A 25,401-nucleotide genomic window follows, 5' to 3' on the forward strand; every position below is an offset into this window, starting at 1 on the left:
GTGAGAAAAAGTAGTTTGTGAATCACCACCCGTTTTATGATACAGGCTATACTATACAACGTCAAGTTGCCCCCATTCCTACCGGGCCTGAAATAGACGGAATGGAACAGATACTATAAGCTCAACGTACATCAAGTAGAAATGCTACAAAGCACTATCGGTGGTGTGGCTGAGATTGTGTGGCTCTAATGTGTTTTATAGAACCAATTCGGTCTCCATTTGCAGCCAAAATCCGCTACCAACTAAGACGAAGGTTCGGTAATGCGACTTGCACAAGGCGAACACCTGTGGAATGGGCTGATACTATTCAAATAATTCAACAAAATCACTGAGGTTCAGCTAATTGCTAGATTTGTGAATTCATAATTATGGGTCTAGAGCCCCAACTAACTCACTCTCGACAGCCGCGTATTTCTAGACCAGAGTCATTTTGGGCAGACAAACGTCGATTGTGTAACCTAAAGCTTTATCAGAATATGTCAATAGATAACATCGTCACATCGATTTTGAATCAGAAGTGAATCATCTGAAGTATTCATAGCCCTATCCTATATTCTATTTGATCTTCCGGAAATTAGAGACGAACCTACTATTGGTGAAATTGTTTATTTTTACGTTCTACCTTGAACGATAGTCTGCTGGGTAGCGTGAAAGGGCTTTAAGTACTGTATGAAGCCTCATCTATCTTGAGAAAATTTATTATAAATCTGCCTCTCTTCTAAACAACACGCTCCATACCAAAACAAACAAAAATTCAACGCATAATACAGAAAACAGCATCGCGAGTCAGGTCGCTTATTTTGTTTTATTACTAGTATCTGTTTTTAACATTCTTTTTTGTGTATTTTGCTTGTCGTCGTCGCTTGATTCAAGGTGTTTGCCAGATTCGTATATTTTTGCCTTTATTCCCGCATGCTTAATTTTCCCTTTCTGTCCTTATTTTTGACGCTCTCTCTTCTTCGATTATTTCATATATTCTCTACCATTGCCGTTAAGATGATTATTTTTTCAATTTCAATCTTATCCTTATCTGTTAACAGGAGTATTATTATTACTACTAGACTAGCAAGCATCATCACCCAGCGATGAGTGATTTGGATACGTTCATCTCACTCATTTCGTATTTCTACACACGTCTGTTGCTCGGCATATTTGATTTTTTCGGAATTTTTTTCAGCAGAAATTACCTCCTCCATAGCTTTGAGATACCTGAAAAACTCAAGACTCCAATCAATGGTCAGACAGATATATGCTTGCCACTGTCGTCGCGTAATCGGCCCTGACTATCTCCCTACTGACGCCAGCATGTTCTTATCGTTGTGTTATAGCTACCGCTACCACTTCGGCGGTTGTCGTTTGCTCGTTTCCTTTTTGTGATTTAGACCGGCACTCGTTCGTCACGTTTATTTAAGAGATAACGGTCGCAACTGCTACCCGTAATCAATGATAATAACCGTACAGCCTGCACTAAAGGGCTACGCTGGGTTCGACCCAGTCAATTGTTGTCCAGTTATTTCGCCTCACGACGATACGAACATCTAACAGAATTGTATAATCATGTAAAACTCGTAACGGTTCTTTATTGTCATCGTTGATTGGTTACTAAAAAAAATTCGTGCTGAAGCCTTTAGCTTCGGTACGCTTCCAGGTGCACTTCATTGAGTTCCTGTTTCAGAAGGTTAACAATTGAAGCCTGACGTGTGTTTGTCCATTGTAAAATGGATAGTCTTTTTCCGAAAACAACAGTAGTCTTCTAGCCCAAACAGATATACATCATAGCTGCGCATTATCAGCTATGGCCGAAACCGTAAAGAATATTCGAACTGTATGTAGGTTCCTTTGATTAGCAGAATCACTCGTGTCCTTTTGCCAATTGGCCTTTCAGCGGTAACAATGTTATCGCTCGAGTTGTTCAAGGACCATATCCAACTAGGCCGAACTATAAGGCCTATTATTGAAATGTAGTATCATGTATACAGTTGCCTGCCATAAATAAGAAAAGTTAAAATACTATCATCATGCATTTATTTTCGTTACGTTTCGAATAATATCGTTGAAAAATATTGCCTCATAGAACGCCCGCTACCTTCCCCCCCGGGGCCCCGCAGCCGATTCTTTCTGCGAAGTGTGTACCGCGCGTTAAATAGACAGTGACCAGTATACGGTCATAGCAGATATTAGCGAAACTCTTGTTTTTTTTTTATCGTGAATTTACTCAATATCATACACAGATAGCTCTTTCATGATATGCCGTGGCCATCATTCGTTCAACAATCAACTTGCAAGCTGATCAAGAAATATATTTTATCATGCGCATTAATAAGTACTAAAATACAGTTAACGCAATCAACGATAATAAATCACAATCATCATATTCATTCATAACAGTAATTAAGTCTAGTAACAGTAACTAGTCTATGACACTAATTATTAAAATTAGTGTTATAGACTAGATCTAGCTTGGAGATCTTCTGCGAAAAGGATGGATCAGCTTCCGCATGTAAGAAACAATTCCGCCAACCATAACAACGCTAATCATTGTAATAGTTCGCTCATAATCAATATATCATCAAATAGAATGTCGGATCGATGCAGTCGGCGCTCTGTTTGGCGGAGCGCGCACATATTCAAACATTAAACAGTTGGAAACAAGGCGCGCAAGCTATAATGTCCTTATCAGCTTTAGGTCATATCCAGCTGTGCATGAGTACGTGCTCCTTATAGACTCAATTTCGTTCGAGCTTTCTCGTGCCTAGCATTTTTGGTTATATTTGTTTGTTTTTTTTTGCGCTCGTTAGCGGCTTAGGAAGCACTTTGTCTGAAGGTCAATTGCGAACGGATCAGAGAAATTTGGGACTGCTGCCACACGTAGTGCTTGCATCATCCGGACTTTAAAAATAGCGTGTATTTTAGCTTTTGGGTCTGATTGAAAATCGGCGATTACACGTACCGTATCACTTAAGAGTTGAGTCGCACAAAAGGATACTGCCTCAATTCTCCGACTCGCGCTAGTTTTTTTTTTACAGCATTGTTATGTGGAAGGGCGTATGTGACAGATGTTTCCCTAAACTTCTTCTAAAGGTCCAAATCTGAAAATGATGACGCACACTTATAGGATCGTTTCAATTTGAAATGTCTTAACTTTCGTCTATCGTTAAACGGTAAGAGGTAACAGACTACGTCACACTTAATTTACATGTGCGCTGGGAACTATTCACAAATCACATTACTCATTACGTACGTACGGGAAGTGATCCACCGTTATCAATCTTGTTCAAGATCGCTTACCCATGTCGACCTGCTCTGTCCAGATAAGATCATTTCAACTTGAAACGATGCGTAAAATGCGAAAAATGTCCAAGCATAATTATTATCAGGATTACGAAAAAAAATACGCTCCGACAATGCGAGAGATTTATGTTGATACAGTAAACGTATGTTAACTCAGTTGTCATGGCTCTAGTCGTCTTCAGCCGCATTATTGGAACTCGTATATAGATCCGCCAGCTAAATGTTGCCGTTCTCGTCCAATGGAAATTCACTATTTCCATGAGCTTTTGCCCTGATTATCTCGAACAGAAACTTTAGGGTCTCTCTTGCTGATGTAGCTATTTCGAAGGTTCGTATTATCTGTGTCGTAGTACATAGAAAGCGTTTGACGAGACTGACCGCTACAACACGTACGTGCTTTGAAGACAATATTCTTTGGCATTCAGCGTCGTCATTTTTATTAAAAGATGATACGATTTTTTTCGACTCGTTTCCCCAACATCAATTTTCGTATTGTTATTGTGGTTGGTGTCGCTGTTGTTATCGTTGCTACGTCCTCGTTGATCGCAAATATATATATGTATGTATGTATGTATATTTCCGGGTGGTCTTAGTTTGCGGCGTGTCATTGCTATAAGAATTACCTAGAAGTCAAGTACCTACTGCGGAACTATTCAATCATTTCTGCAGTTGTGATTGAGCATAGGTCACTGAATTTGTGTCATACGTTATTCCAATATATCGTTGGTTCATGAATGTCCCTTATTAAGCGTCATATCTTTCTTTAACATTGCTAGACAGTTTATATGTGTTTTGATTTGTCGGAGTAAGAAGAACTAGGATCTTCAAAGTTAAATTTTACAGATGGTGCCCCTAGTGGCGGGCGTAAACTGGCAAATGGCGCGATGGTTTGCGCATTCCCCCCACTGAGGGCGCCATCGGTCTAATTGTTCGGGTTGACGCGGTCCCGAAACGTATGTTGATGATTCTTAATTTTTTCTTGTATGTATTAACTTTACGAAAGAAAATTATTACTTTATGAAAGACGATTGTTATTACTTTAAGTCTTGCTTTTTGTAGACACAAAATCATACCTCAGCTCTGGAGGCGACTGCCCAGCAGAGTCCATTGGTTTGACCCGTTGCTGGCATTTCATTAATTATATATACTGTTTCTTCAGTGCATTCCATACCTATTATTATTATTATTATTACTTCTATAATCAAATCTCTGTGATCATCATTTGTTATCATAGCTTCGTAATTGTCGTTTACTCCTTCAATATCATCACCAAAATCATCGTGGTCACTGGTTTTTCTTCAGTGGTTATTGTTGTTATTTTGTTTTTGTAGTTGTTGCTAACTTTAAGCTTTTATTATCGCCGTCAGAAGCGTAACGATCCGACAATCAAATTCGTATTGCTTACAGTGCCATCCGAAATCGGTCAGTGCCATCGTAAACCAACCATGGAGGCTCAATATACATATATATATATATATATATATATATATATATATATATAGAGAGAGAGAGAGAGAGAGAGAGAGAGAGAGAGCCGTGCGTGATTTTTCGGGTACGAGATTCGTAAGATCAGTACCCATCTATTCCTACCTTATATTCCTCGATCCTTAACACTTAACCCAACAGTATTTGCTATTACGGCATAAAGTGAATTTTTGTTGAGAGAGATTTTATTTTCTAATCATATACCATGTTATAAATGCCCTTGCATTATACTGTATACTGACTGAATACTAACATTTTGTGTAATGGTACTTCAGCAGACGTAATGTTGCGATCTGCTTTAAATTAGCGAATTTACCTTAGCCTATGAATACATCAATTATATTCGACGAGACATAATTGACACTAGCGAATTTAGTTAGTCAAATGACCTACTTGCTCGTTTTGTTGACGCCGTAAATTTCGATCCCCGCAATATGCCAACCCATCATTGAAGCGCCCTCATCCTCTATCGCTCGTAAACGTGACCCCATCTTTAGGGCTCCCACCCTCATAAGCTTGGAATAGTTCTACTTATTTTTGGCGTGACTGGTAATTTCGCCACTGTATTTTTTGATCTATATACACGTTGTTGTTGTTGTTGAAGTCCCTCATTCCGAAAGGTAAAGATATGCGATGAGGAATTGTGTAATGTCCCTAGTCGGACAGACTCCTTAAATCACTTGAAAATCCCGTAAACTAAGACACCTGTTATCTAAATGGAACACACAAACGTGACTACTAATATGATTAATATACATGTTTACGTATGCTCACATTATGCCGCTCCATTGCATTAGAGTTGCTACCTTTTTTAACTTGTAACAACGGTTTATTCGTTCGATATACCATGGAGAGAAATAGAGAGATGAGAGAATTCATTCCATAACTAAAATGTTCTTATTTCTCTACTTTTGAATACAAACGTAAGGCTATTCGGTGACAAAGAAACTATTTTTCTGGAGTTTCTTTCGGTGTATCAACGATCGCCCAGTTGGGAAAGGAAAGTCACTATCCGAAACTATCGACCATAGGAAACGGGAGAACCCCTTGATCAACAATGAACGCTCATTTGTTGTAAACAACGTGCCACCGGACGAGCATTTGATTAAACACAAAATTACTTATTTAACGCGCCTTACACGATCATAAATTACTATCATAAATAATGTTCGGGCGTTAATCTGACTTGGGGACAGTTTACACAGGGACGGGGTCCTTCATCTGTTATTTTATTGTTGCAGCTACTATTGGCGGTGAGGCTGCTACTGCTGCCACCAGAGGTCAGCCAAGCTCCTGTCCCTCATAGAACCGCCAAAATACGAACGAGATAGAGCAGAGAATATCTACAGCCTACGAAGTAGCGTTTGTTATATTAGAAGAAGCAATAGGAACCTATTGGTAATCGCAGCAAAATTCTTCGTAGCGCTGAGATGAACGCATGTAATTATTATTGTTGTTTGCGTCACAGCCCATGAATTAATATGTTTATTTGTATTGAACAGGTATATAGATACACTACAATGCTATCATATTTTGTACAGCTGCATCGATCGATCTGTAGGTCGATGCCACAGCTGTAGGCGGTAATGAGCAGGCAAAAAAATCCATACCAAACAAAGAGGGATAATCATTGTTATCTAAAGGAAATGCTGCAGACCTTAGTAGACGATTGTCCTATTTTCACCTAATTTACACGTTCCGGATTCACGAGGTACAGCTTCCTTGATGTTTAGCCATATCTCAAGTTTATGAACTAACGGCTAAGAATGACTTATTGCACTCTGATCCATTTCCAGATCCATCTAATTGTCCAGTTAACGTGATTAACTCTTCCGTGGAACATTTTATGATCGTAACTGGTAAAATCATCGAAATGGTCTCCACCACCAAAAACCGGAAAACATCTCCAATAGTAGAGATGTGTGAAGTTTTGTATCATTTCCAATAGATACATAGACCCTTTCCATCGGTCGTAACTGACTATATACCTTGTGGCCGTGTTTGATGCCGTTCAGCCGTAGTTCATCTATAACTTGCTCACTTTTTGTAAAAAAACAAAAGCTTAAATATGAAGGTGCGTGGGCACTGCGGGTTCGTGATGACCGGTTCGTGTGGTTGCGGACGCATCGTAACAGAAACAAGTTGAAATAACTGTTACACAGTGGAGGACATCAGAAGATATAGTTCTCTAGCCAAGAAAGAAGCGATTAGGAGGACCGGCTATAGAGAATAGAAAAGCAGCGCAGCTCCGAAGGCAGTGTCGGCGAAGAACATGACGCCATTGCGAAAAAGCATCCACAAATGCTGCTCCGAGGAGCGTGTAGTAAATTATTAAACATACAGCGCTCCTCTTTTAAAAACCTCATCAATTGATTGATTTCAGCTATAATTTTTTTGATGTTTAACAACTTCAAGTGGTAAATTTTATCTTCTATGTTGTACTGCGAAGGCAGTCCTTATAGTTAATGGCAGTTAAAGTCATCAGGGAAACACCCCACTCATTAAATCCGAATTCTATACAAGAGACATAAACGCCCTGTTATCGTTTATTTATATAGATATAAGAGTTCGCCACTCGACTGCTAGCATGGATCGCTCATTAAATTCATTTACGTTTCAATTTTTTCCGAGTGGGTTTGTGGACTCTTCCGGCGTCTTCGGGCCTCTGACACATTTTTTCGCTAGGATATCTTAAAAATTAGTTTCTCGAAACGGCACGCTGCGTTTTCACAACTTTATCTACTAAAATAATTATCCAATAGCAAATATCGAAAATCTATCGACAGCCAGGAGTCGTCGTATCTAATTGCTGAATTTGAATAAAAATTATTTTATATAGTCATAATTGTTAGCTATTCCTGTGTCTTGCTACCTGTTTCTATGTGTGAGTTCTAGATTGACCGTCCAGGGCATTTATCTCAAAGCTCGAAACAGGTTACGTTGAAGTTGCTTGTTAAAACATTGCGCCATATTAAATGATAAACATGCTTGTTAGCCTTCGTGTCTACCGGGTATGCGGCTGCATCGAATATGGATTCTTTTCTAATAGGTAGATTCTATAGGTAGATTCTGGTGGTGGCGATCGTAATGGAAGTCTAACTGTAGCTATATCAGGTCGACTACCACTTTGCAAATATCACTTGATTTTTGATTTTGCCCTTGTCAAGAAGTAGGGCCTCGAATAAATAACAAGTAGAGGTTAGGTCGTTGGGAGCAGGACAAGTGAGTGATGCCTGCAGATAGTTTGTGAGGTCGTGATCGTGCCATACGATGGGTCAAGCGATCCTATTTCAATTACTGTGGTCGTAAAGTTCGCCTGATTTATTTGTAGTACTGCACAGAGTATGACTGATTATTTTCAGAAATAAACCGACATCTCATATTGACTATTTCTTAGAAGTTATCGAATGTACGAGACAGAAACAAACATTCCGGTAGGTTCCAGTCAGATTATCACTTGCTGATCCAACGTCATCCGTGCCGCGAACTGTAGGATTTTACAAGTCGCGATTTTCGTTTATACAATTGTTACCTGTTTGTATGTTTAGGCTCGCAGTGTTATCTACCAGTGCTTTCTCTAATGTTGTAGTAATAGGCACTGGCAAGCCGAACTCGAAGCTAAAGTTTTATTCGAATCTTTAGAGAAGACACAAATAGGACGCGAACCAGACTGTTTACGACTAGTCCAGTTTGGGTTTCATTAAATCATTTAACTACGTTTTAGGTTAAAGGAAAGTGTATAAACTGACCGAAACCTCGATAATACAGAGTTGTTATAATGTTTTCATGGTAGAAAAAGGTTTTCTATTCACCATAGGTTTTGTCAGCGAATACTTTTTTCTCAGGTTAGTTATATTAGGTGGTCAGTGCTTAGAATGGAATTGTTGTGATAGTCGAAGTTAGCAAGTTGTTATTATTGTTAGCGTCGCTTTACTGGCAAATGGTGGTATCCTTACGGATACTGATTAGACGGAAATTTGTATTTTGTGATAGTTATTGTATGTGTTCACTCTCCGAGTGTAGCCGCGCGATGTTACGCTCCGTCGGGAGAGTGTTATCTCGGCCCCGCTAAATCGTCGCTATATCGTTATGTTCTTATCGTATTTTCTTTTTTTTTCTTATCTGTGTAATGATTTTTTGACGATGCGGCATGTCTCCCACTGGCTCCCGATAGACGAAAGGGGCCGAGCAGTTCGACTGGCGCATCGTCGTTAACGTCTACGTCGTCGTAGTTGTTAGAACAGCCAGTGTTATCCATTCTTATTTGTCCTGTTGTTACGATGCACTCATAATAAGTTGCAACAATTTGTTATTGTTGTTGTTATTGCAAATACTGTTGCTGATGTTGTCTGGTTAATGGTGGTTGGTGTGGCTGTTACTTGGGTGTGGTATTAATGCCAAACACAGAGGGAAGAAGAGGCGTGTCAAGAATCCGACCATTGGCCCAGCCAGAGGGCGCAGGGATCGGACGGTACACTCTGTCGATACTTTTCTCATCATTGTCATCATCATCATCGTCATCGTGTAATATTATCTATGCCTTTTACTCGGGCTTTAAGTTGGAAAGGAATTTGAGATTCGTATTTGTTTGTTCCGGAATTTGTTGAGGCTTGCGATTGTGTTTTCGTTAACCCTTGGTAGAGGCAGGCTTTCATATTGTCCAACTATTGCTGTCTTTAGCAATTAGGCAACGCTTCTCGTCCTAACTCACATCGATGTTTGCAAACGATTCCAGCCACCTGCTTGACGGACGACGACTGTCATCATTTGCTTCAACGTAAGCCTTCACCTTGTGGGTGTCTACTATACCATAACTATGGTTATCCGTTGAATCCCGACCATCAGATGATCGAGATATGCTTTTCGACATTGTAGTTCTTCGTAGCTAATCAGTGATCTCGAATGTTCAACTTGTTAATTGACTTTACAGCGAGTGGAGCTCGTTGTTCCAGACATTGTTGTTCCTGTACATTGTTGTTGTTTAAGTACGCGTGCTCTGGTAACTGGTGTTCGTGTTCCTCTCAGACCGTCATTGGCATAGTGTTGATTGAGCTTTAACTCTTTTATTGGGTAACCTATCCAACAGCTATCGTCTCGATGTAATAGCGATACATTCCCATGAGACGAAGGACTCTGACCTGTCTGGCTAGGAAAGCTAAGTACGGGCATCTATTCTACGATAGCGGGTCCTTGTCGATCCCATTTGTTACCACCATATACGAAAACGCAGAGCGACACAGATGGAACAGTTCGCAAAGCTGTAGTCGCATTATTCCGATGTTCGTGTCACAGCGGACAGTTTGGTGGACGTCTAGGCGACAGGGGCCCCCTCTTCCGTCAGGCGGTCGACCTTCACAGTACTTGCTTGTCTCTGACTAATCCAGCCCCTTAGTGAAGGCTTAAACAATGTTTCTTTTTGCAGGGCTATGTCGTTGCAGTGGAGCAGATGGAAGGCACAAGCGGCGGGATTTGAGCTGTTAGTGCTGGTTACGTTAAGCCTACTCTGTTATTTAGGCTATGAGCCCGCTACGTTGATTTTTGGCGCGAGTCGGCATAAAAGCACCCTTAGTAACCACGTGGCTTATGGTAACGCAAGGTTGACGTCACCAGGTTGGCAAGCTATTAAATCTGTGACGATATTTAAGCCTGAGAGCTCATCGCAACCTAACTCCGGACGCGTGCCGCTTCCTTCCACTGCTGACTATTAGTAATAGATTTCTTTCTTTGATAACTAGAGGAAACAGCGACCGCTCTAACGCTGAGGGAGTTGCTTTTTAGGAAGCTCTGCCATCTATGAACCCGTGTTAATTTACTTTTTCAAAAAAGCCAGTCAATTAGGGGCAGAATATCCGACATATGGAGATGTGAGAACAACCATCTTACTTTGCTATTCGAATCGGTTATAGCTTTAGCCAATTTCGTTGCTGATCCAGAATGAGGCCCACTTGAGGGATTGAAGTTACCTATAAAGTTGAATAGCTATTGGCTTGTAAGCCGCCATTGCGCTAAGAACAATCGATATACACATCTTCGTATATTCGCATCTCGTTTGTATTGAGATCCTGCGGACCATTTGCACGATCCCATTGATTCTATTTGGCTCACTTTGCTGCTACTGAATGGATAGCAATCTTAGCATAAGATTAACCTGAGCTGCGCAATATAATAGAGTACTTCATTTGCTTTTTTTTTTGGCTCGGTACTATTTAATCGTAACTTAATCTCAAAGTCAATTTTCATTTCCTGCTTGCGATTGTGTTGTTCTGTATTTGCTGCTGCTGTTGCTTCTGCGTGTTGTTGTCAGTTATTTTGACACATATGGATTAAAACAGCTTGATCAGATGTTACTAATCATAGTAACGTTTGATCCGAGAAAGAAGTCGCTGAGCCAGAACTATACAAAGTGCATGTATGTAGGTACTTGTGGTACGTGACGTTTTTGGGAGACATTTAAGTTACTGACATTTATCTTAATAATTGACACACAGACATACATACACGCCCCTGTCCTGGCTGACTTCGTTCGTGGTTGACTTTGACATCTGTCGCTGTTGTTCGCTTGTATAAGTTATTTGTTGTTTCATGCTACTGCTGTTTAATCGTATAGTTCTTATATAGTAATTGGTAGTGGGTATGGCACATTAGATGGTCGTTGTTATTATGCCAGTGGTTGTTTTTACCGATAGTGTTTATGCTGGTTTTTTTTTGCTCGGTAACTTGTTGTGGATTGTGCCCGGTCGGAGATCGTTGCTGTTGACCTCTATTTGATGTCATTTGGCGATTCAGTTGGTACAGCCGGGCGAATTAGTTGGCATTAATGGCATATATAAATGTTCTTTTTTGTCGTTAGATGTTATCACACATGGACACAATTGGAATGGCGTATTTTTTTTCTTTTACAGAATTCGGCATTTGATGTACTTGTAGCAGAATCTTGTTGCCAATACGTAACTCTTCCTACGTTCATAGTGAATCAGATGAGTACGCAATAGGGACTTGTCATAAAGATGACAGTTACAATCATCTTCTTTCAGTCATTACATTGAAAATCGTATACTTTTCTCGTCTGTAGCATACTTCGGAAGAATACTGTATAATTGTCCTTTCGTTGATCTAATTTCTTAGAACATACAGTGATCTTCATGCAGTCTACAGACATCCGGATCGATTATTACCTAGTTTCGCTTTCCTGCTTATGCTTGTTTTTCGTTTTTCTACAAAAACACAGTACATAAAGCGTCCGTTCGTCGGTGTTATGTAAGTGTCATTTTTAAATACGCATACATCATTACAGAATAATAATAATGGTATGCCTGATGATGAGAAACAGGAACTAACTGACCATCTTAACTCGTATTAGTTGTATCTTGGGCGAAGGACAAGGATGATAGTATCTGCGAGTTTAGAACTTACGCCCTGCTATATTTTAAATAGTGGTGAGTATCACCACTATTGTTATTATCACAGTTACTGTTTCTACATGATCGCTAGTTAAATCCTTTTCCTTCTCTATGTGACACGTGTTTGACTTGCTCCATTCGGATGCTGGTTTGTTATATATTCGTTGATGATCGGAACGGGCTTGAACGACACGCTGTTATATCTTCTGTGCTATGTATCCTTGTATACAATGGAACACAAACGCATCCGAAGCTAAAGCCGCATAGCCCGTCGACCTATCCTTCTCCTTCCCGCGTTCACTTCGTTCAGAATCGTCCCCCTGAACCTACCTCCCGATGCTGCTGCTGCTACGCGTATATTTGTCTATTAAAGTTGGCAATTTTAACGTAGAGCAAGTTTTCGTCATTATTATACATAGTGCTGGCCATAGTTCATGTCACCAATCGTATGGTATGCCGATGTTTGCCAATGTAAAGGTATTTATACATAGACAATCGAATACTGTTATCTTGAGTATCTGAAAAGTTCGTGTCGTTGAGCAAGTCAACGTTAGCCGCTAGTCAAATTGTAGTGTTTCGTTTGTGAGGCGGCAGTTGATAACTATTCAAGAGCGGTTACTCAATAGTCGAATAAGAAGTAGCTAGTAGTAGTCAGGAGGTAAAGCATTTATATAGCTAATTATCGTTGATAACAGAATACAGCGCACCTGTATTTGGCGTGAACGAGCCACTTAAGGCGGCACTATTTTTTACAGGCCCGTTAACAGTTCTTAGCGTCTTCGATATGCTATTGCGTAATTGGCATACGCCATTCGTCGTCGCTATTGTCGCACTAGTTTTCATTATTAAGGACGGTAAAATATCTACATTGCAATGATGTGATGGTAGATAGCGGTTTTACTGTATAATAAATTGCCTCGCTTGCGCCAGCCACTTAGATTGGTAGAACAATCCAGTATCGTCTGCTATACGTTATTGAATGTAGGTACGCGCTGTAAGAGGAGGACAGAGCACTGATTTTGCAATGCTTGTGGGTAGACGATATTTGCCATGGGGATTTGTTCGCTCTCGTAAGTTGTCTGCCTGTTATGTGCTCAATCTTCAATATAACAAGCAGTTATTCTTGATTAATTCTGCTCGCTAAATTAACGGATTGGTTATTATATACAGATGTGTGTATACACGACTGGATGTGCGGCGGATGTGGGTGAAGAAGTGCGCGGTCGCTAACCATTTGTTACAGCTATGTCAGTCAGCTCTACGATGTAGTATAGTTTTCGGGGAATAATTAGAAGGAGAACAGTTAAATCTAGCGGGACGGCGTCAGCTAAGATGGCGGGCTCACGCACGCTTCTCGACGCGACCGCACCCTATTACCAGTGGCTTTGCTGAATACTATATTGTAAAGAGATTTTCGCTGTTCGGTGGTCGAGTATTCGTTAAACCATTCTATATCATATCGTATAGCTGATATTCGTTAAACATTTACCCGGGAATTGACCTGGTGATTATGAGGGTAACTTGCGGACAGCTTCGTCATCTAGCGAGCTAATCAATCAGGCCGCTTCTTTATTATGCTTCCTTTCAAAATGCACGTAGCTTTAGAGTAACAAGCGGAAAGTATCATAGCTGATGCAATGAAAGCAACGTCTATCCATTGCAGACTAAACCCGCTCAGGCTGGAGGACATCCGTTAATTGTGGCGGACATCGATGAAAGGCCTGTTCCCGCGGATACACCGACAAATAACTCATGTCAGCGCCAGTCGACCGATTAATCGCCAACATCTTTCTGCATGTAATCTACTCATTTGTTCAGCCCTCTCATGAGACAGACGGACAGAGAGATTTTTCTCAGATGATCCCAATTTCTTCGAAGACAACTATTAAATTCTACGGAAACATTACTCTCACACATACCATCCATTATTTTCGTATCCGCATTCATAGGTCACCCGTCCGTACCGCTACAATCTAGAACAATTGTCATTGTTATTACGATGCAGATAATGTTGTTTGCGGAAGATTCTAGCGACCTTCTACCCTCGCTATGTTTTGTTGATGTCACCCTATCAGCAGTATGAATATTACTGTTGTTCTAAATTATATTACATAGTTTTTGTATATGGTGTGTTCGGTTTATCTTATATTGATCTCCTGGATACTACGATCAACAAACAATGGCAAGATCATTTTGGGTCGATCGTCGGACGTTCAAGAAAGAGCCTCAAAGAAGCGAAAGGAAAGCTTGTTTTCTGTCTAATGGCAGTTAATAGTACACAGCTTTATTGGCGCATTATCGATAGATAGGGAGAGGGGAAGGGCGAGCGATGGATAATTCCATGTGGCAAGCCACTTGGCAAGCTTGCTCTAAACGGTTCTTTAAACTTGTTATAGTGAAATTATAAAGTTAAACTATTGATGGATTTAGCTTGAAACCGAAACTGAAGGTAACATAAAAGCCACAAGAAGTCAGCCCAAAGCTAAAGCTGTTTCGTGTGGCTCCATTTTGTTACGAACAATTTATAGACAAACTAAGCCTAAACAATCAGCGATGCTGTAAGCGCACTCCTAGAAAGGGTACTCCTCTTTCAGAGGAGGAAAAACACTTCATGCCAGCATGTGGTTTGCACTCTGATCCATCAAAATCTAGTGGATCACCATTTGTACGAGGTGACCGACTCTGCGCAGTCTTCACTACATTTGCGACGCAGCAAAACTTCAAGAGTCATCATCGATTCACTGAATTCAAAAATGCAGACCTAAATGGGTTGTTTTTCCAGTTGACATTTTCCCGTAGAGTTATGTCCAAAGAGATGTACAAAGCACATATACACACTTATTGAATCATCAGGTTTGCCCAGAACGCTGACACACATACACAAAACAAACACATTTGGGCCTACGTGGGTCAGTGTGAGCGTGTGGCACGGCGGTGCTAGCAGATACTCTGCCGCTGGGAACAACTTTACCCACTTCGTTCGAAAAAACTAATTGGAAACTGTGCAGCACGAAAGTATCGTGCTGTTTTTTTTAGCAGATAGTGATAGGGTGGGGAATATCCAGGTGGATCCTAACGAGGCAGAAGATGGTACGCATTTCAAATGCTAGTGATATTATCCACAACGAGTAGACCAGAACGATGTACTTCAAGCACAGATATGTGTTAGATCAACGAATCGGTAATCAGCTGCCGATGATGATGATCAGGCTTCAGTTATAAAGTGAACATACATTACTGCGGCGGAATGTAGGGATGAAACCTCCCAATCGGCTTTTCGAGCTTCCCTGCTGTTTTGATGCTTCGTGAGATATACTTGGCTAAGGGCAACAAATGATATAGAGAAGCCCTCTATAATCGGGTTCTTCTGTCGACCAATCAGTCATCAGGATTAATAATGGTTTTATTTAGAGGACAGAAGACCAAAACTGCTGGCAGCATCGTATGGTTATCTTCCGCAGAAAATTTTAGCGTAAGTGCAAGTTGCCATATTCCTTGAAACTGATATCTGCGTACGATCTTCTGCTGGACATGTATTTCGGTGCATAGGCACTGCAATACAACTTTTACAGATAAACACATTCGGTAAATAAAGCTGTGAAAAATATATCACGAAAATTAAGATCGGTGAGGCGTAGAGACTATACTAAACTCGATAGACGGTTCACAACTAGGTCAATGTATACGAATGGTTGGCTGTGTGCCTCTCAGACTGGCTGATTTACAATAAAAATAGTAATACTAATAATAGATATCGTGTAGTTCACTGGTGCCTATGGTACGCGGCCGTACGTCCATCATATATCTACACGCTTCAATCGTCAACTATCTTGAATCTAAGTAATATAATCATTTGGACTTTTACGCGATCTAGAGGAGCAACGTATTGCCAGCTATCACATAACTCCCCCGCTGTAATAGTTTTCATTTTAACTTTCACACCAACTGGCCCCCCGTGCAAATTGTCATCTAACATAAAAAAAGTTTGTGTTTAGTTCATGGAAGAACCTCCTGAATTCAGCATCTGTAAACAGAGACCGTTTGCTAAATATGAGATAATTATCTCAAAGCTTCCAGCTCCGTTATGATTGGTACACGCACACATACAGAAACTCATAATACAAACGATTGTTGCAAACGGTCGGATGATGATTTTTTTTTGGAGTACTTTTTCGCACATCGTAGGCGCACAGTGGAACCTCACGTTCCCATGCAGCTATGGCATTGGCAAACAAAAAAGTGAACGAAGTGTGACCGTCTACCGCAAACGTACTAAGCGTTATCTACCTATTGTTTGCTGTACTTATAATGTAGGGCTACGATCCGACGCTGCGTTCATTTGAATCTTCGATTGTTTCAGTTATATTCCATCATGATCCTTTTAGAATTATTAAAAATTAGTCCACTACACATTTACATTGGGTGCGACGTGAGGTCATTTTCGCCCATGTCATAAATGTCATAATCGATATGATCATTATTCATGGTAAATTTTTGAACCTTTTTTTTTTATCATCATCGTCATTATTAATTATAATAGGCGCCAAAATAACAGTGTACATAGTATAATAAACAGATTAACACCACTTTCTTATTCGACAGGTGTTCCTATCACGCGCAAGCTAAGGCCTGGCCTTCGTCGTTCCTCGCTTTTCTCTACGCAAATAGATTAATAAATGAATTCATAAACTATTGTCTCTCTTGTTGATATACTTTCATTATTTTCTATGCAATAATGGTTAGTGATAAAGTTATAGTCCAACCATTATCATTACGATTTACGTAAACGCAAATTACGTATTGATTCACTAAAATCATTTTCTAACTTATATAATCTCATTTTTCTCGTTATAACGTTCCTAAACAATGTGCGTATATGTATAAAATCAGTCGTGTTTAGATAGACGGATGGTGATCAGTATCGATATTAAACATTCTTCATAAGGATCATCAAGAAAAAGAATACTTATATAAGTGAATGCAAAAAAGTTCCATGCGACTTAATCGGTAAATGTTTAGCTGACCAAATGATAATCAGGCTCACGAGAGGATTGCTTGGCCTAAACGGTCACTTTGCTGATTCATTGCACCTGACAGCGATCTCGTTGATGTGTATGTAATTAGTGAAAAAAGTAATGCTAATTAAACTGTGTATTATAATGGCATTAGTAGTTTACTATTCGTCGTTCGAGTCAGATTGATGGAGATCAGATTATCAAGTTGATATACGGTGTGTGGTACAGTATCGATATCAAATTATATGTATATATATATATATATATAATTGTTATTATTAATGAAACACAAAAAAACGATGAACACAAAAATGAAACATAGAAATCTACTTAGGTAGTGATTGAGATATCGTTGTCTCATTGTGTGTTGTGTGATATAAAGTTTTATTTCTCTAATTATATCATGTACACCATAGTGTTCATTATAGTGATAAATACTATATATATATATGTACGTACTAGTTTTAAGCCATTCAGTTTAGCATTCGAGTCTGCTTCTCAATGCTCTACGATTTGCGCGTTACCCCATAGTACTGACGGAAGTTAAGAATCGGCAATCAGAGAAGAGAAAAAACGAAACAGCCTAAAGGCAAAGAATCCAGTTGCATCCTGACAACGTTTGCAGGGTACTCGTTGTTCCCATATTTGTTGTCCTTTGATTCGTTGCCATTTGGATGAGAGCCGATTTAGGTCGTTGGGGCAGGTGGGATACACGGGTTTGCCTCAGCTGATGACCGCTTCGACTAGACCTAAGGGTATAATGGACAAAATGAAATTGTCTTTTGTCGCCTACAGTTGTAGGTTTATTATTATATAATCACTTTCACTTCAGTGGAATAACATTTGAATGCGTGTTTAAAGAAAAGCTTTAGGTGATTCTTAGATAGCCGTTGGGGGAAACGAAACTGGGCATGCATGGAAGATGGAGAGATAGTTCACACATACATCGCAATGCATTTTTCCTTCACTACCCTTTTACGTAAATGGAGGCTTTATACAGTCCACTTCGATATTCGGGCTCGCTGGAACTTTTTGAGATTCCTTCCCGTGAAGACCTCCTAGATTGACTTACTTAGGTCATGCATTTCTAATAAATGAGTTGTTGGACTTCTATAATGCTGGCGGTAGGGCGCAAGGACCGGTGGCCTAAGTTGATACTTGCGCACATTTGCTGCTCATCCAAAGCTACCCATACAGGGTTTGTCAACACTATCAAGCTTCAAGTAAAGCATGTAAATTTAAGATACCAACCGTGATGAAGAGCTTGCATGTTACTTCCGTCGACTTTGGCGAGCGTCCCCTCAAACTGAGCGTCTATTTCGAGTTGTTAATGTGAGTGCATGTATGTTTGTGTGTGTTCTCAGCAGAGCTCGGCTCTTAAGTACTGGAAAGCTGCACTATAGCTGAATGCGTAACGAATCTCTAAAGCGGCAACACATTCGTTCAAGACACGTCGGTGGCTAGCTTTGCTTTTCCTGTCGCATTAAACAAAAATTAATATTTTTTCATGAAAATATGTTTTATCAACAGCTTGGATAACCATGTCATGTTATATTTTCATGTCCATGTCAGGAATCGATAATACTGTAGTTTAAACGCCGTGCTTAACTCTCTTCTTTAAAGTGGCGCGTTATGTAAATATACAAACTCACAATAAATGGAAACAATTATAATAAGTATAAAGGCTCTCGTCTATTGATTTAATATTAGATAGGAACATGACCAGTAACCGTTTGTTTTTAATGTTCTTTCTCCTTTTACTTCTCCAGCATTCGTTTACTTCTGGCGAAGCAGCGGAAGGAACAAGTAGCTCTGAGAAAGGCGCTGCTTTGTGCCAAAGCTTACATCTCTGCATATTCGGCAGCAGCTTATGGCCCTTTAACGTGTTTGTGTTGATTATCATCATGATGATTTGAATAAGAAAAAAGTGCTCAATCTTCCCAAAATTACCCGCGGTCCGTTCTGTTGATGACAATTACAAGATTCTTACCTGTATTCGTTGCACGCTGAACTTTTTGGGTTCGATTCATTCGGGCTACTACTATCAGCGATCACATTTAGTTGGATGGAGCCTGAAACGGATTAGTGGCAGCTGGTTGTTGAACCATATTGTTGTCCGTCTGCGAAAAAGGCGCCTGTGCGTAACCAGGCACCGCACTTTCGTGTCCTATGGTCTGTCCGTAAGTCAACGCATCGGGAGCAGGCTGCTCAGCTGCATCGTAAGTTGACATGAACTGACTCGCATCCAGGCCCTATATCAAAAGCGATTTCAGCATTACTGATCTGAATAATCATTGAAAATAGTTGCCTTAATTAACGTTTTTTTCAGAGATGAAATCTGCTATGGACATTTTAATTATCAACCGCCTTTGTTTTGTTGATGTTTTCCTCCATTCTTTAGCAAAAATCGTCGACAACAGGTAAACTTAGATCACTAACGCAGTAGAATCGTTCGATTTAGAACTCAAGTTTAATTAGACGCGATCTTTGATGTCATTGAGCTCGACTGATAAGTATTCTGACCCCAAGCGTGCCTAAACGGGAAATTGTTCCCTACCATTACCAAAACGAAAGAAAGACTGGATACGTGTATTTCAAAAGCACTACTAACTTGAACGGGCTCATCTTATATACTAATTAAATCATAAAAACCATAGTATTAAAGGACGTTTAGGTCAGAAGAAAAGCAAATTAAACAATAAGTGCTTTGTATTTATACTTTACGGTAAATGTGTCTCACGAAAAATTTCGGTACAAAGACGCCAAAACGACTTTCTACATCAACAAACGCGTAAGGGCTAGTTATTAAGCTTTTTATTAATTATGGTAGTTATTAAGCGTATTGTTCGATCACCGTAGTTCATCGAAAATATTACCTGTTTGTATCGCAGATAGGCGAGGTAGCTGCAACCGGCCTGTGGGTGACAAAGATGACTCAGGTTAGAAAATGGCTGGCTATATATATATATATATCTTCTATATTGCTGATTATAGACTATTAGTTGAAATGCGGCGCCTGCTTGCGTTTTATTGTTGTTTATGGCTAGATGACGTACCCAGGCAGGAATAGCGAAGAAACAAAAGGCGATGGCCGCTCGGACGTTGTTAAGGCCATAACCGTCATAGGGCATTCGAGCACGACGCCATGAGTTCGAAAGGTGACAGAAAGCTACAAAGCTCATAACTGCCCACGCCGCTGTAAAGCAAAACAAATGCAGTAGTACGTTGAAGTTCAGTACGGTTAAGTTATTTTAAGGGGTTGATGCAATACGAATGTTATTTACAATTAATAAGTCACTTTCAAGTTCCACTTGTAATACATATGTAAAATTATATTTTATTAATTAATGAGTTTATCTCTTAGCTGTATAATGAACAGTTATCAATATAGCTTCGTTATAGTCAAGAGTGAGATGGATATATATAGCTTTGTTGCTCGTAACTCGATTTAATGATACGAAGAATAAGAACGCAATATGTGTCATACTGTTTTGACTAATTGTATGTAGTTATGTAGCAGCTATTTACCGCAGAAGGCCATGTCCGCAATCACGGTCCTCCGTCGGATCTTAATCGACGAGAACGAATCAAAGAGGGCATCACAGACAAGAAGTGCCGAAGCGGCAAGGAAACCCACTACTCCGACGGCGTTTCCCAAAGTGCACGCACTATCGTCACCATCGTATTGACATCGGCCATCTGAAGTCCAGCCTTCCGTTGAAATACACGCAAAAACTACCACCGAGAATAGCTATTCACAAAATAGGAAACGTGACAGACAAGGTTCAGACTCGTTACACACTAGGCACTAAGCACATATTGCCATGATTTTTCTTACACAGTATACGTCATACCTTCCTGAAAACTATCGGCTTGATAAAGGCTTTGGTATTAAACATTCTATAGCCAATATATTGAGCACGAACGAAAATTAGTTACGAGCTTCAGATAAATGCAATTATCAGGTACTTATGAGTTAAAATAGAGATGATTAGTTGAACCCCACCCTGCTTTGTCATGCGTCACTGCTATAACGTTATATACAGCCATTTTCCTGTCATATAGAAAGATATGACCACTACTGCTCTCGCAGGGACGGAACACATTACAACGTTGTGACAAGTTGCTTATTCTGCTTGAGCATGCACTGACCCTCGTGCGCATTGTAGCGTGCCTGTGTATACCTTAACTCATAGCTCTAAGCACCCTTATCGAAATGCCCCTATCTCAGCCCAAGAGAACATTCATACCTAAAATGAGATAGCAATTGTATTGATTTTAAACATAGCTACTCTCTAGCCGTAACCTTGCTAGTAAGACAGCGGTCTATCAATCGTATAGATTAAAGTGGCAGCATTAAGGGAAGTATCATTACCGATCCGCTTGCAACTCACCCAGCACAACGACCGCAGCATAACGTGTGGTCGCATTAGGAAACCTACAGCATCAAAGCCTTGCCCGGAGGCCGCTTTACCGGCGCCGTACGCTCCGCCGTTCATCGTGGTGCCGTGGGCTATATTTTACGCTGTCCCGTACACACGACGACGATACGTCCTGCTATTCTCACTATGCTCACCTGCACCCCCTACAATCTCCTCACCCAGGGTTTAGCCTTTCGTGGACTTCCACTTTCACATTCGTACTTCGACCTACACTGAAAAGCCACGGTTTTTCACGTTGTGCCGCCGTCCGTCACGGGTTAACTATTGACCGTGTTTCTATATGAGCCCGTATAAAGAAATAGTGGCCGTTTTACCAAGCGGAGCAATAGCGTTAGCAGCAACTGAAGAGAACTATCGTGTCCTTATTTAAAGGTGGCTTTGGCTATTTTGATTGAATTGCGAATCCAGCAGCTTTACTGGGTCCTTGGTCGAGAAATGATCAAGAAAAAAGACGAAACAGTGCGCCGTTCTGTGAGGTAGCTACAATGGCCAAAAGCCCAGGCACCATTACAACATAAGCAGTTTAGAGAAGAAAAAAAAAACAGCGCTTTATGCAGCTAGGCCGACGAGAAGACCCGTTGATGCTGCTGCTGCACTCAGCTGGACAGAAGCACCGTTGTTGGTTTGCTTGCCTGCTTGCTTGGCCTGTGTGTGACGTGAGCCACTGGCCCCCAAACGACCTGCGGCCCTCCGAGTACTGCGCTTCACTGGAGAACCCAACACGTACAAGACAACACGGTACGGACTAACGGACGAGTATGCATTCTATCTATCTCTCTCTCTAACATACACATTCATCTATACATACATACACGCACGGGTAGGACGAACACAACCGTCGCTCTACACCTACCGCTGATTACCGCTGATACTACGCTCCCCCCCCCCGCCTTTCCATAGACATAGTTCAGGTCTGCGCGAAGGAGGGCTGGGCCTCGAGTCAAATGTGTTCGTTTAGACCATAATGTCGCTAAGTCTCAAATGTGCGCGCCTAACATCACTCTTACAGCGCCTTTTTTCTTCGCAAGGGAAAGCTAAGGTTAGTCACGTATTTTGTGGATAATATTTCTCCATACGGACACCTGTGTGCATACATGGTCTAGAGAGTTATCGATGCTCTCTGCTATAATAATACATCATACTCCATAAAGGCTATGCCGTATCACAACGTTCGAACAGAAACCTGGTGCGAGCTGATTTAACAGCGTAATTAAAAATACGGAGTTAGCGCATTAGTGACATCATCAATCTATAATTAATTATATTAATTATGCCTTTATTACCGCATAACACAAAGAAACGGCACATTGAGAAACGCTAGGTTGCGGCTAGTGCCTGTAGCCGAAATGCCAATACAGGACTTCGATATAATCTTAACGCTAGCGGAATGCCATTACTATATTGGAAGTCCAACGAAAATTTTTTTAAAACTTTTTTTAACAACGGCGCGAAAATTCAAAAATGGTAAACACATTTTTGTTGTAAGTGTTATCCATATACACTCACGCCTACACTCAACTTCTTCTTGGATACGCACTCAACATAAAAGAGCATCCAATGGCTATGACGTATCGTGGCTCCGCCTGGCGAGGGCAGCGCAAAGATTTCTCAGTAAAAGCTTGATTTAACCTGCCTCCGCAGGTGGCGCCATCAGCGTACTGCGACTACGGCATTCTTGGCGGTAATCGGGATTTATATATTCGGAGCCACGTAACGAAGCCTGAGATTTACAGACACATGTCAACTTCCCAATACCAATAGACTTCTGAACAGCAACGTTAATTTGGAAAAAAAACTATCGTCAGTCACTCATTTGATAATTTGTTTACCCTTCCTTAAAAGCAGTTTCTAAAGCTGTAGTTTACTTTGCCTACTTACTGGATGTCAAAGGTTTATTAAAGAGTCAATGTCAAACCGTTCCTTGCGCGGCAAAGATACCCACGCAACGAGTATTGCATTCTAACGAATTTCATTGCATTGCAGCCTAGAAGCGTGATCGTAAAGCAGAAGTTTTTGTTGTGTATCCTACGTTGTCATGAATGTCTTGGTTCGTCCTGCGGACAAATTGACTGCGCGTAGCTTGCGGTAACACGGCACACATTTCACCAACCGTAATTTCAGTTTGTCATACAAGTCTTTATTTCCACTAACCATCAATCCTACGATAAAACACACAATATCCATTCGATTAACGAAACTAAGTATTTACTTTCTACCGTTTCACCGCGCACTTCACCTAGCACTCTCTCATCTCTCTTGTTATTCTTTTATAGCAGAATATATTAATACGTCTACGTGAGACCAAACAACGCGGGGCAGGCCTAATGTTGTGAGCTGTGTGTGGAGCAAAATCCCTATCTGGGATTTCCTTCCACAAAGGTCATTTCCTTTTCATTTTCTCATCGTTCCTCAAGCTTCACTGTCTAATAGCACTTTATACCTAGGATTTACACTTAACAGTACAGACCAATCCGAAACCAAAGAACAATAGTTTGAATACATTTTTACAGTTTTTCTAGTTCGAATACAAGTTTAAGATGTTTTGTTTCCAGACGATGTGGTCTTCAGACTCGGTTGAAGGGGTGCATTTGCCATAGAACATGAAGGCGATGCGTGACTGTGGTTGTGGACGAAAGTGACGAGAGAATATTCAGTCAAAATTTTAAAAATCACTTGTGATATATACTTGACAAATTCCAGCACGCCTGTTGCAATGTTGACCATATTTACAGCTCACGACCATGAAATAAACAGCACATGATATCATAGCTTAGCTAAACTTGTTCCTAAATAAACAAATCATCTTTTATGTGAGAAGCTTGGTAGAGTAACTCGAAAACTTACTAAAACTAAAGCTTGAAACGCGGCATAAGTGCTAAAAACCAATTGAGAAGCCTGTTTATATTACATTACAAACAAATAGCGACCCATAATTAGTCCTCGTATCCGTTTGAAAGAATGAATAATTTGCATATGGCAGAATATGCCATCCACACATTTGTGAATCTAGTAAGGTTCGTGGTAACCTTCAATATGAAATTAATAAAATGTGATCAAAGGAAACAGAGACCAAAAGTATGTGAACAAAAATGGTGGAGACGTAAACGTTAGATTCTTTGTAGAGTTCTTTGACAAGTGATGCAATAGCCAAGAAGGCCTGGCAAAGGGTCGTGTCGACAGGTCAAAGCTACTCAAAACGCTGTAAGGCAGAGAATTTCGAAAAAACGTCTGAATTTCGAACGAGAAGTCTTAATCGAGTGTGGGACTTGCCACTGAGAAATGAGTCTGAATAAGACATAAATGATACACTGCGCGCTTAAAAGCTACTCGTCTGAAACATGTCCCTGGGCGACTCCGCTTTGTTTTTCTAGCATGAACCTTCGACACTCGGAACTGCAGTGTATATAATATCGATTTGTGTGTTTTAGCCTTCTTCAGCTGTGGTTATATATTTATTGGCATCTTAATAGGGTACATTCCGCCCGAGTCCCACTTGAGATCCTAAATTAAGGAGTGAATTTTTATGATTATCACGCACTAGCAGCAAGCATTGTTTGAATATCAATATACCAGAATTAATAAAAGGTTACAATTTTTAAGATATATGAAAGACAAACCTGCTCTGTCATTAAATGTGGCCCTTTAAACAATCATAGTTTTTTCATTGTCGTCAATCAGGGGGACACTAAACTGGAAAATTTTTCGCGTTACCTAATCGATTAGTTTCAAGTTTTTTTCTAACTATCAATCCAGACTATTCAACCCGCG

The 25,401-nt window shown here is 40.4% G+C and overlaps 1 protein-coding gene and 2 long non-coding RNA genes across 4 annotated transcripts in view; 2 read left to right on the top strand and 1 right to left on the bottom strand.

Moving 5' to 3' along the window:
- The window catches only part of LOC111265671 (uncharacterized), a 47,337-nt gene extending 30,453 nt beyond the window's left edge, over positions 1–16,884 (top strand). Inside the window, exons 4-5 of the long non-coding RNA XR_002683566.2 lie at positions 6,573–13,246; positions 13,840–16,884. This is a non-coding gene — a long non-coding RNA (uncharacterized LOC111265671). The remainder of the gene's footprint in view (positions 1–6,572; positions 13,247–13,839) is intronic.
- Syngr (synaptogyrin) lies at positions 787–23,817 on the bottom strand. Of its 2 annotated transcripts, none has more exons than XM_022842536.2 (7): positions 23,663–23,817; positions 20,720–20,942; positions 20,248–20,387; positions 20,068–20,106; positions 19,182–19,443; positions 18,443–18,666; positions 787–17,940 (listed from the first exon to the last, which is right to left on the bottom strand). In XM_022842536.2, exons 1-5 carry the CDS (start codon positions 23,732–23,734, stop codon positions 19,249–19,251), a joined length of 669 nt encoding a protein of 222 aa, XP_022698271.1. In that variant the 5' UTR covers positions 23,735–23,817; the 3' UTR covers positions 787–17,940; positions 18,443–18,666; positions 19,182–19,248. The 2 variants fall into 2 exon arrangements, with proteins under 2 accessions (XP_022698271.1, XP_022698269.1); XM_022842534.2 differs by lacking the exon at positions 23,663–23,817 and adding an exon at positions 21,586–22,316.
- LOC111265673 (uncharacterized) lies at positions 23,677–25,283 on the top strand. The gene is made up of 3 exons (XR_002683568.2): positions 23,677–23,744; positions 23,910–24,012; positions 24,186–25,283. It is a non-coding gene; the product is annotated as an uncharacterized LOC111265673 (long non-coding RNA).
- Positions 25,284–25,401: the final 118 nt, after the last annotated feature.

This window comes from Varroa jacobsoni, unplaced genomic scaffold, assembly GCF_002532875.2.
Source record: "Varroa jacobsoni isolate VJ856 unplaced genomic scaffold, vjacob_1.0 scaffold_997, whole genome shotgun sequence".
NCBI classification, from domain to species: Eukaryota; Metazoa; Arthropoda; class Arachnida; order Mesostigmata; family Varroidae; genus Varroa; species Varroa jacobsoni.

What these genes read in the sequence shown, in the direction of transcription:
- Syngr (XM_022842534.2), bottom strand. Translation starts at nt 21,690, where the DNA reads ATGAACGGCGGAGCGTACGGCGCCGGTAAAGCGGCCTCCGGGCAAGGC. An exon ending in TGCTGCGGTCGTTGTGCTGG is followed by an intron (nt 20,943 to 21,585) that starts GTGAGTTGCAAG and finishes TTTTGTGAATAG; the next exon opens with CTATTCTCGGTGGTAGTTTT. An exon ending in TGCGGACATGGCCTTCTGCG is followed by an intron (nt 20,388 to 20,719) that starts GTAAATAGCTGC and finishes TTTGCTTTACAG; the next exon opens with CGGCGTGGGCAGTTATGAGC.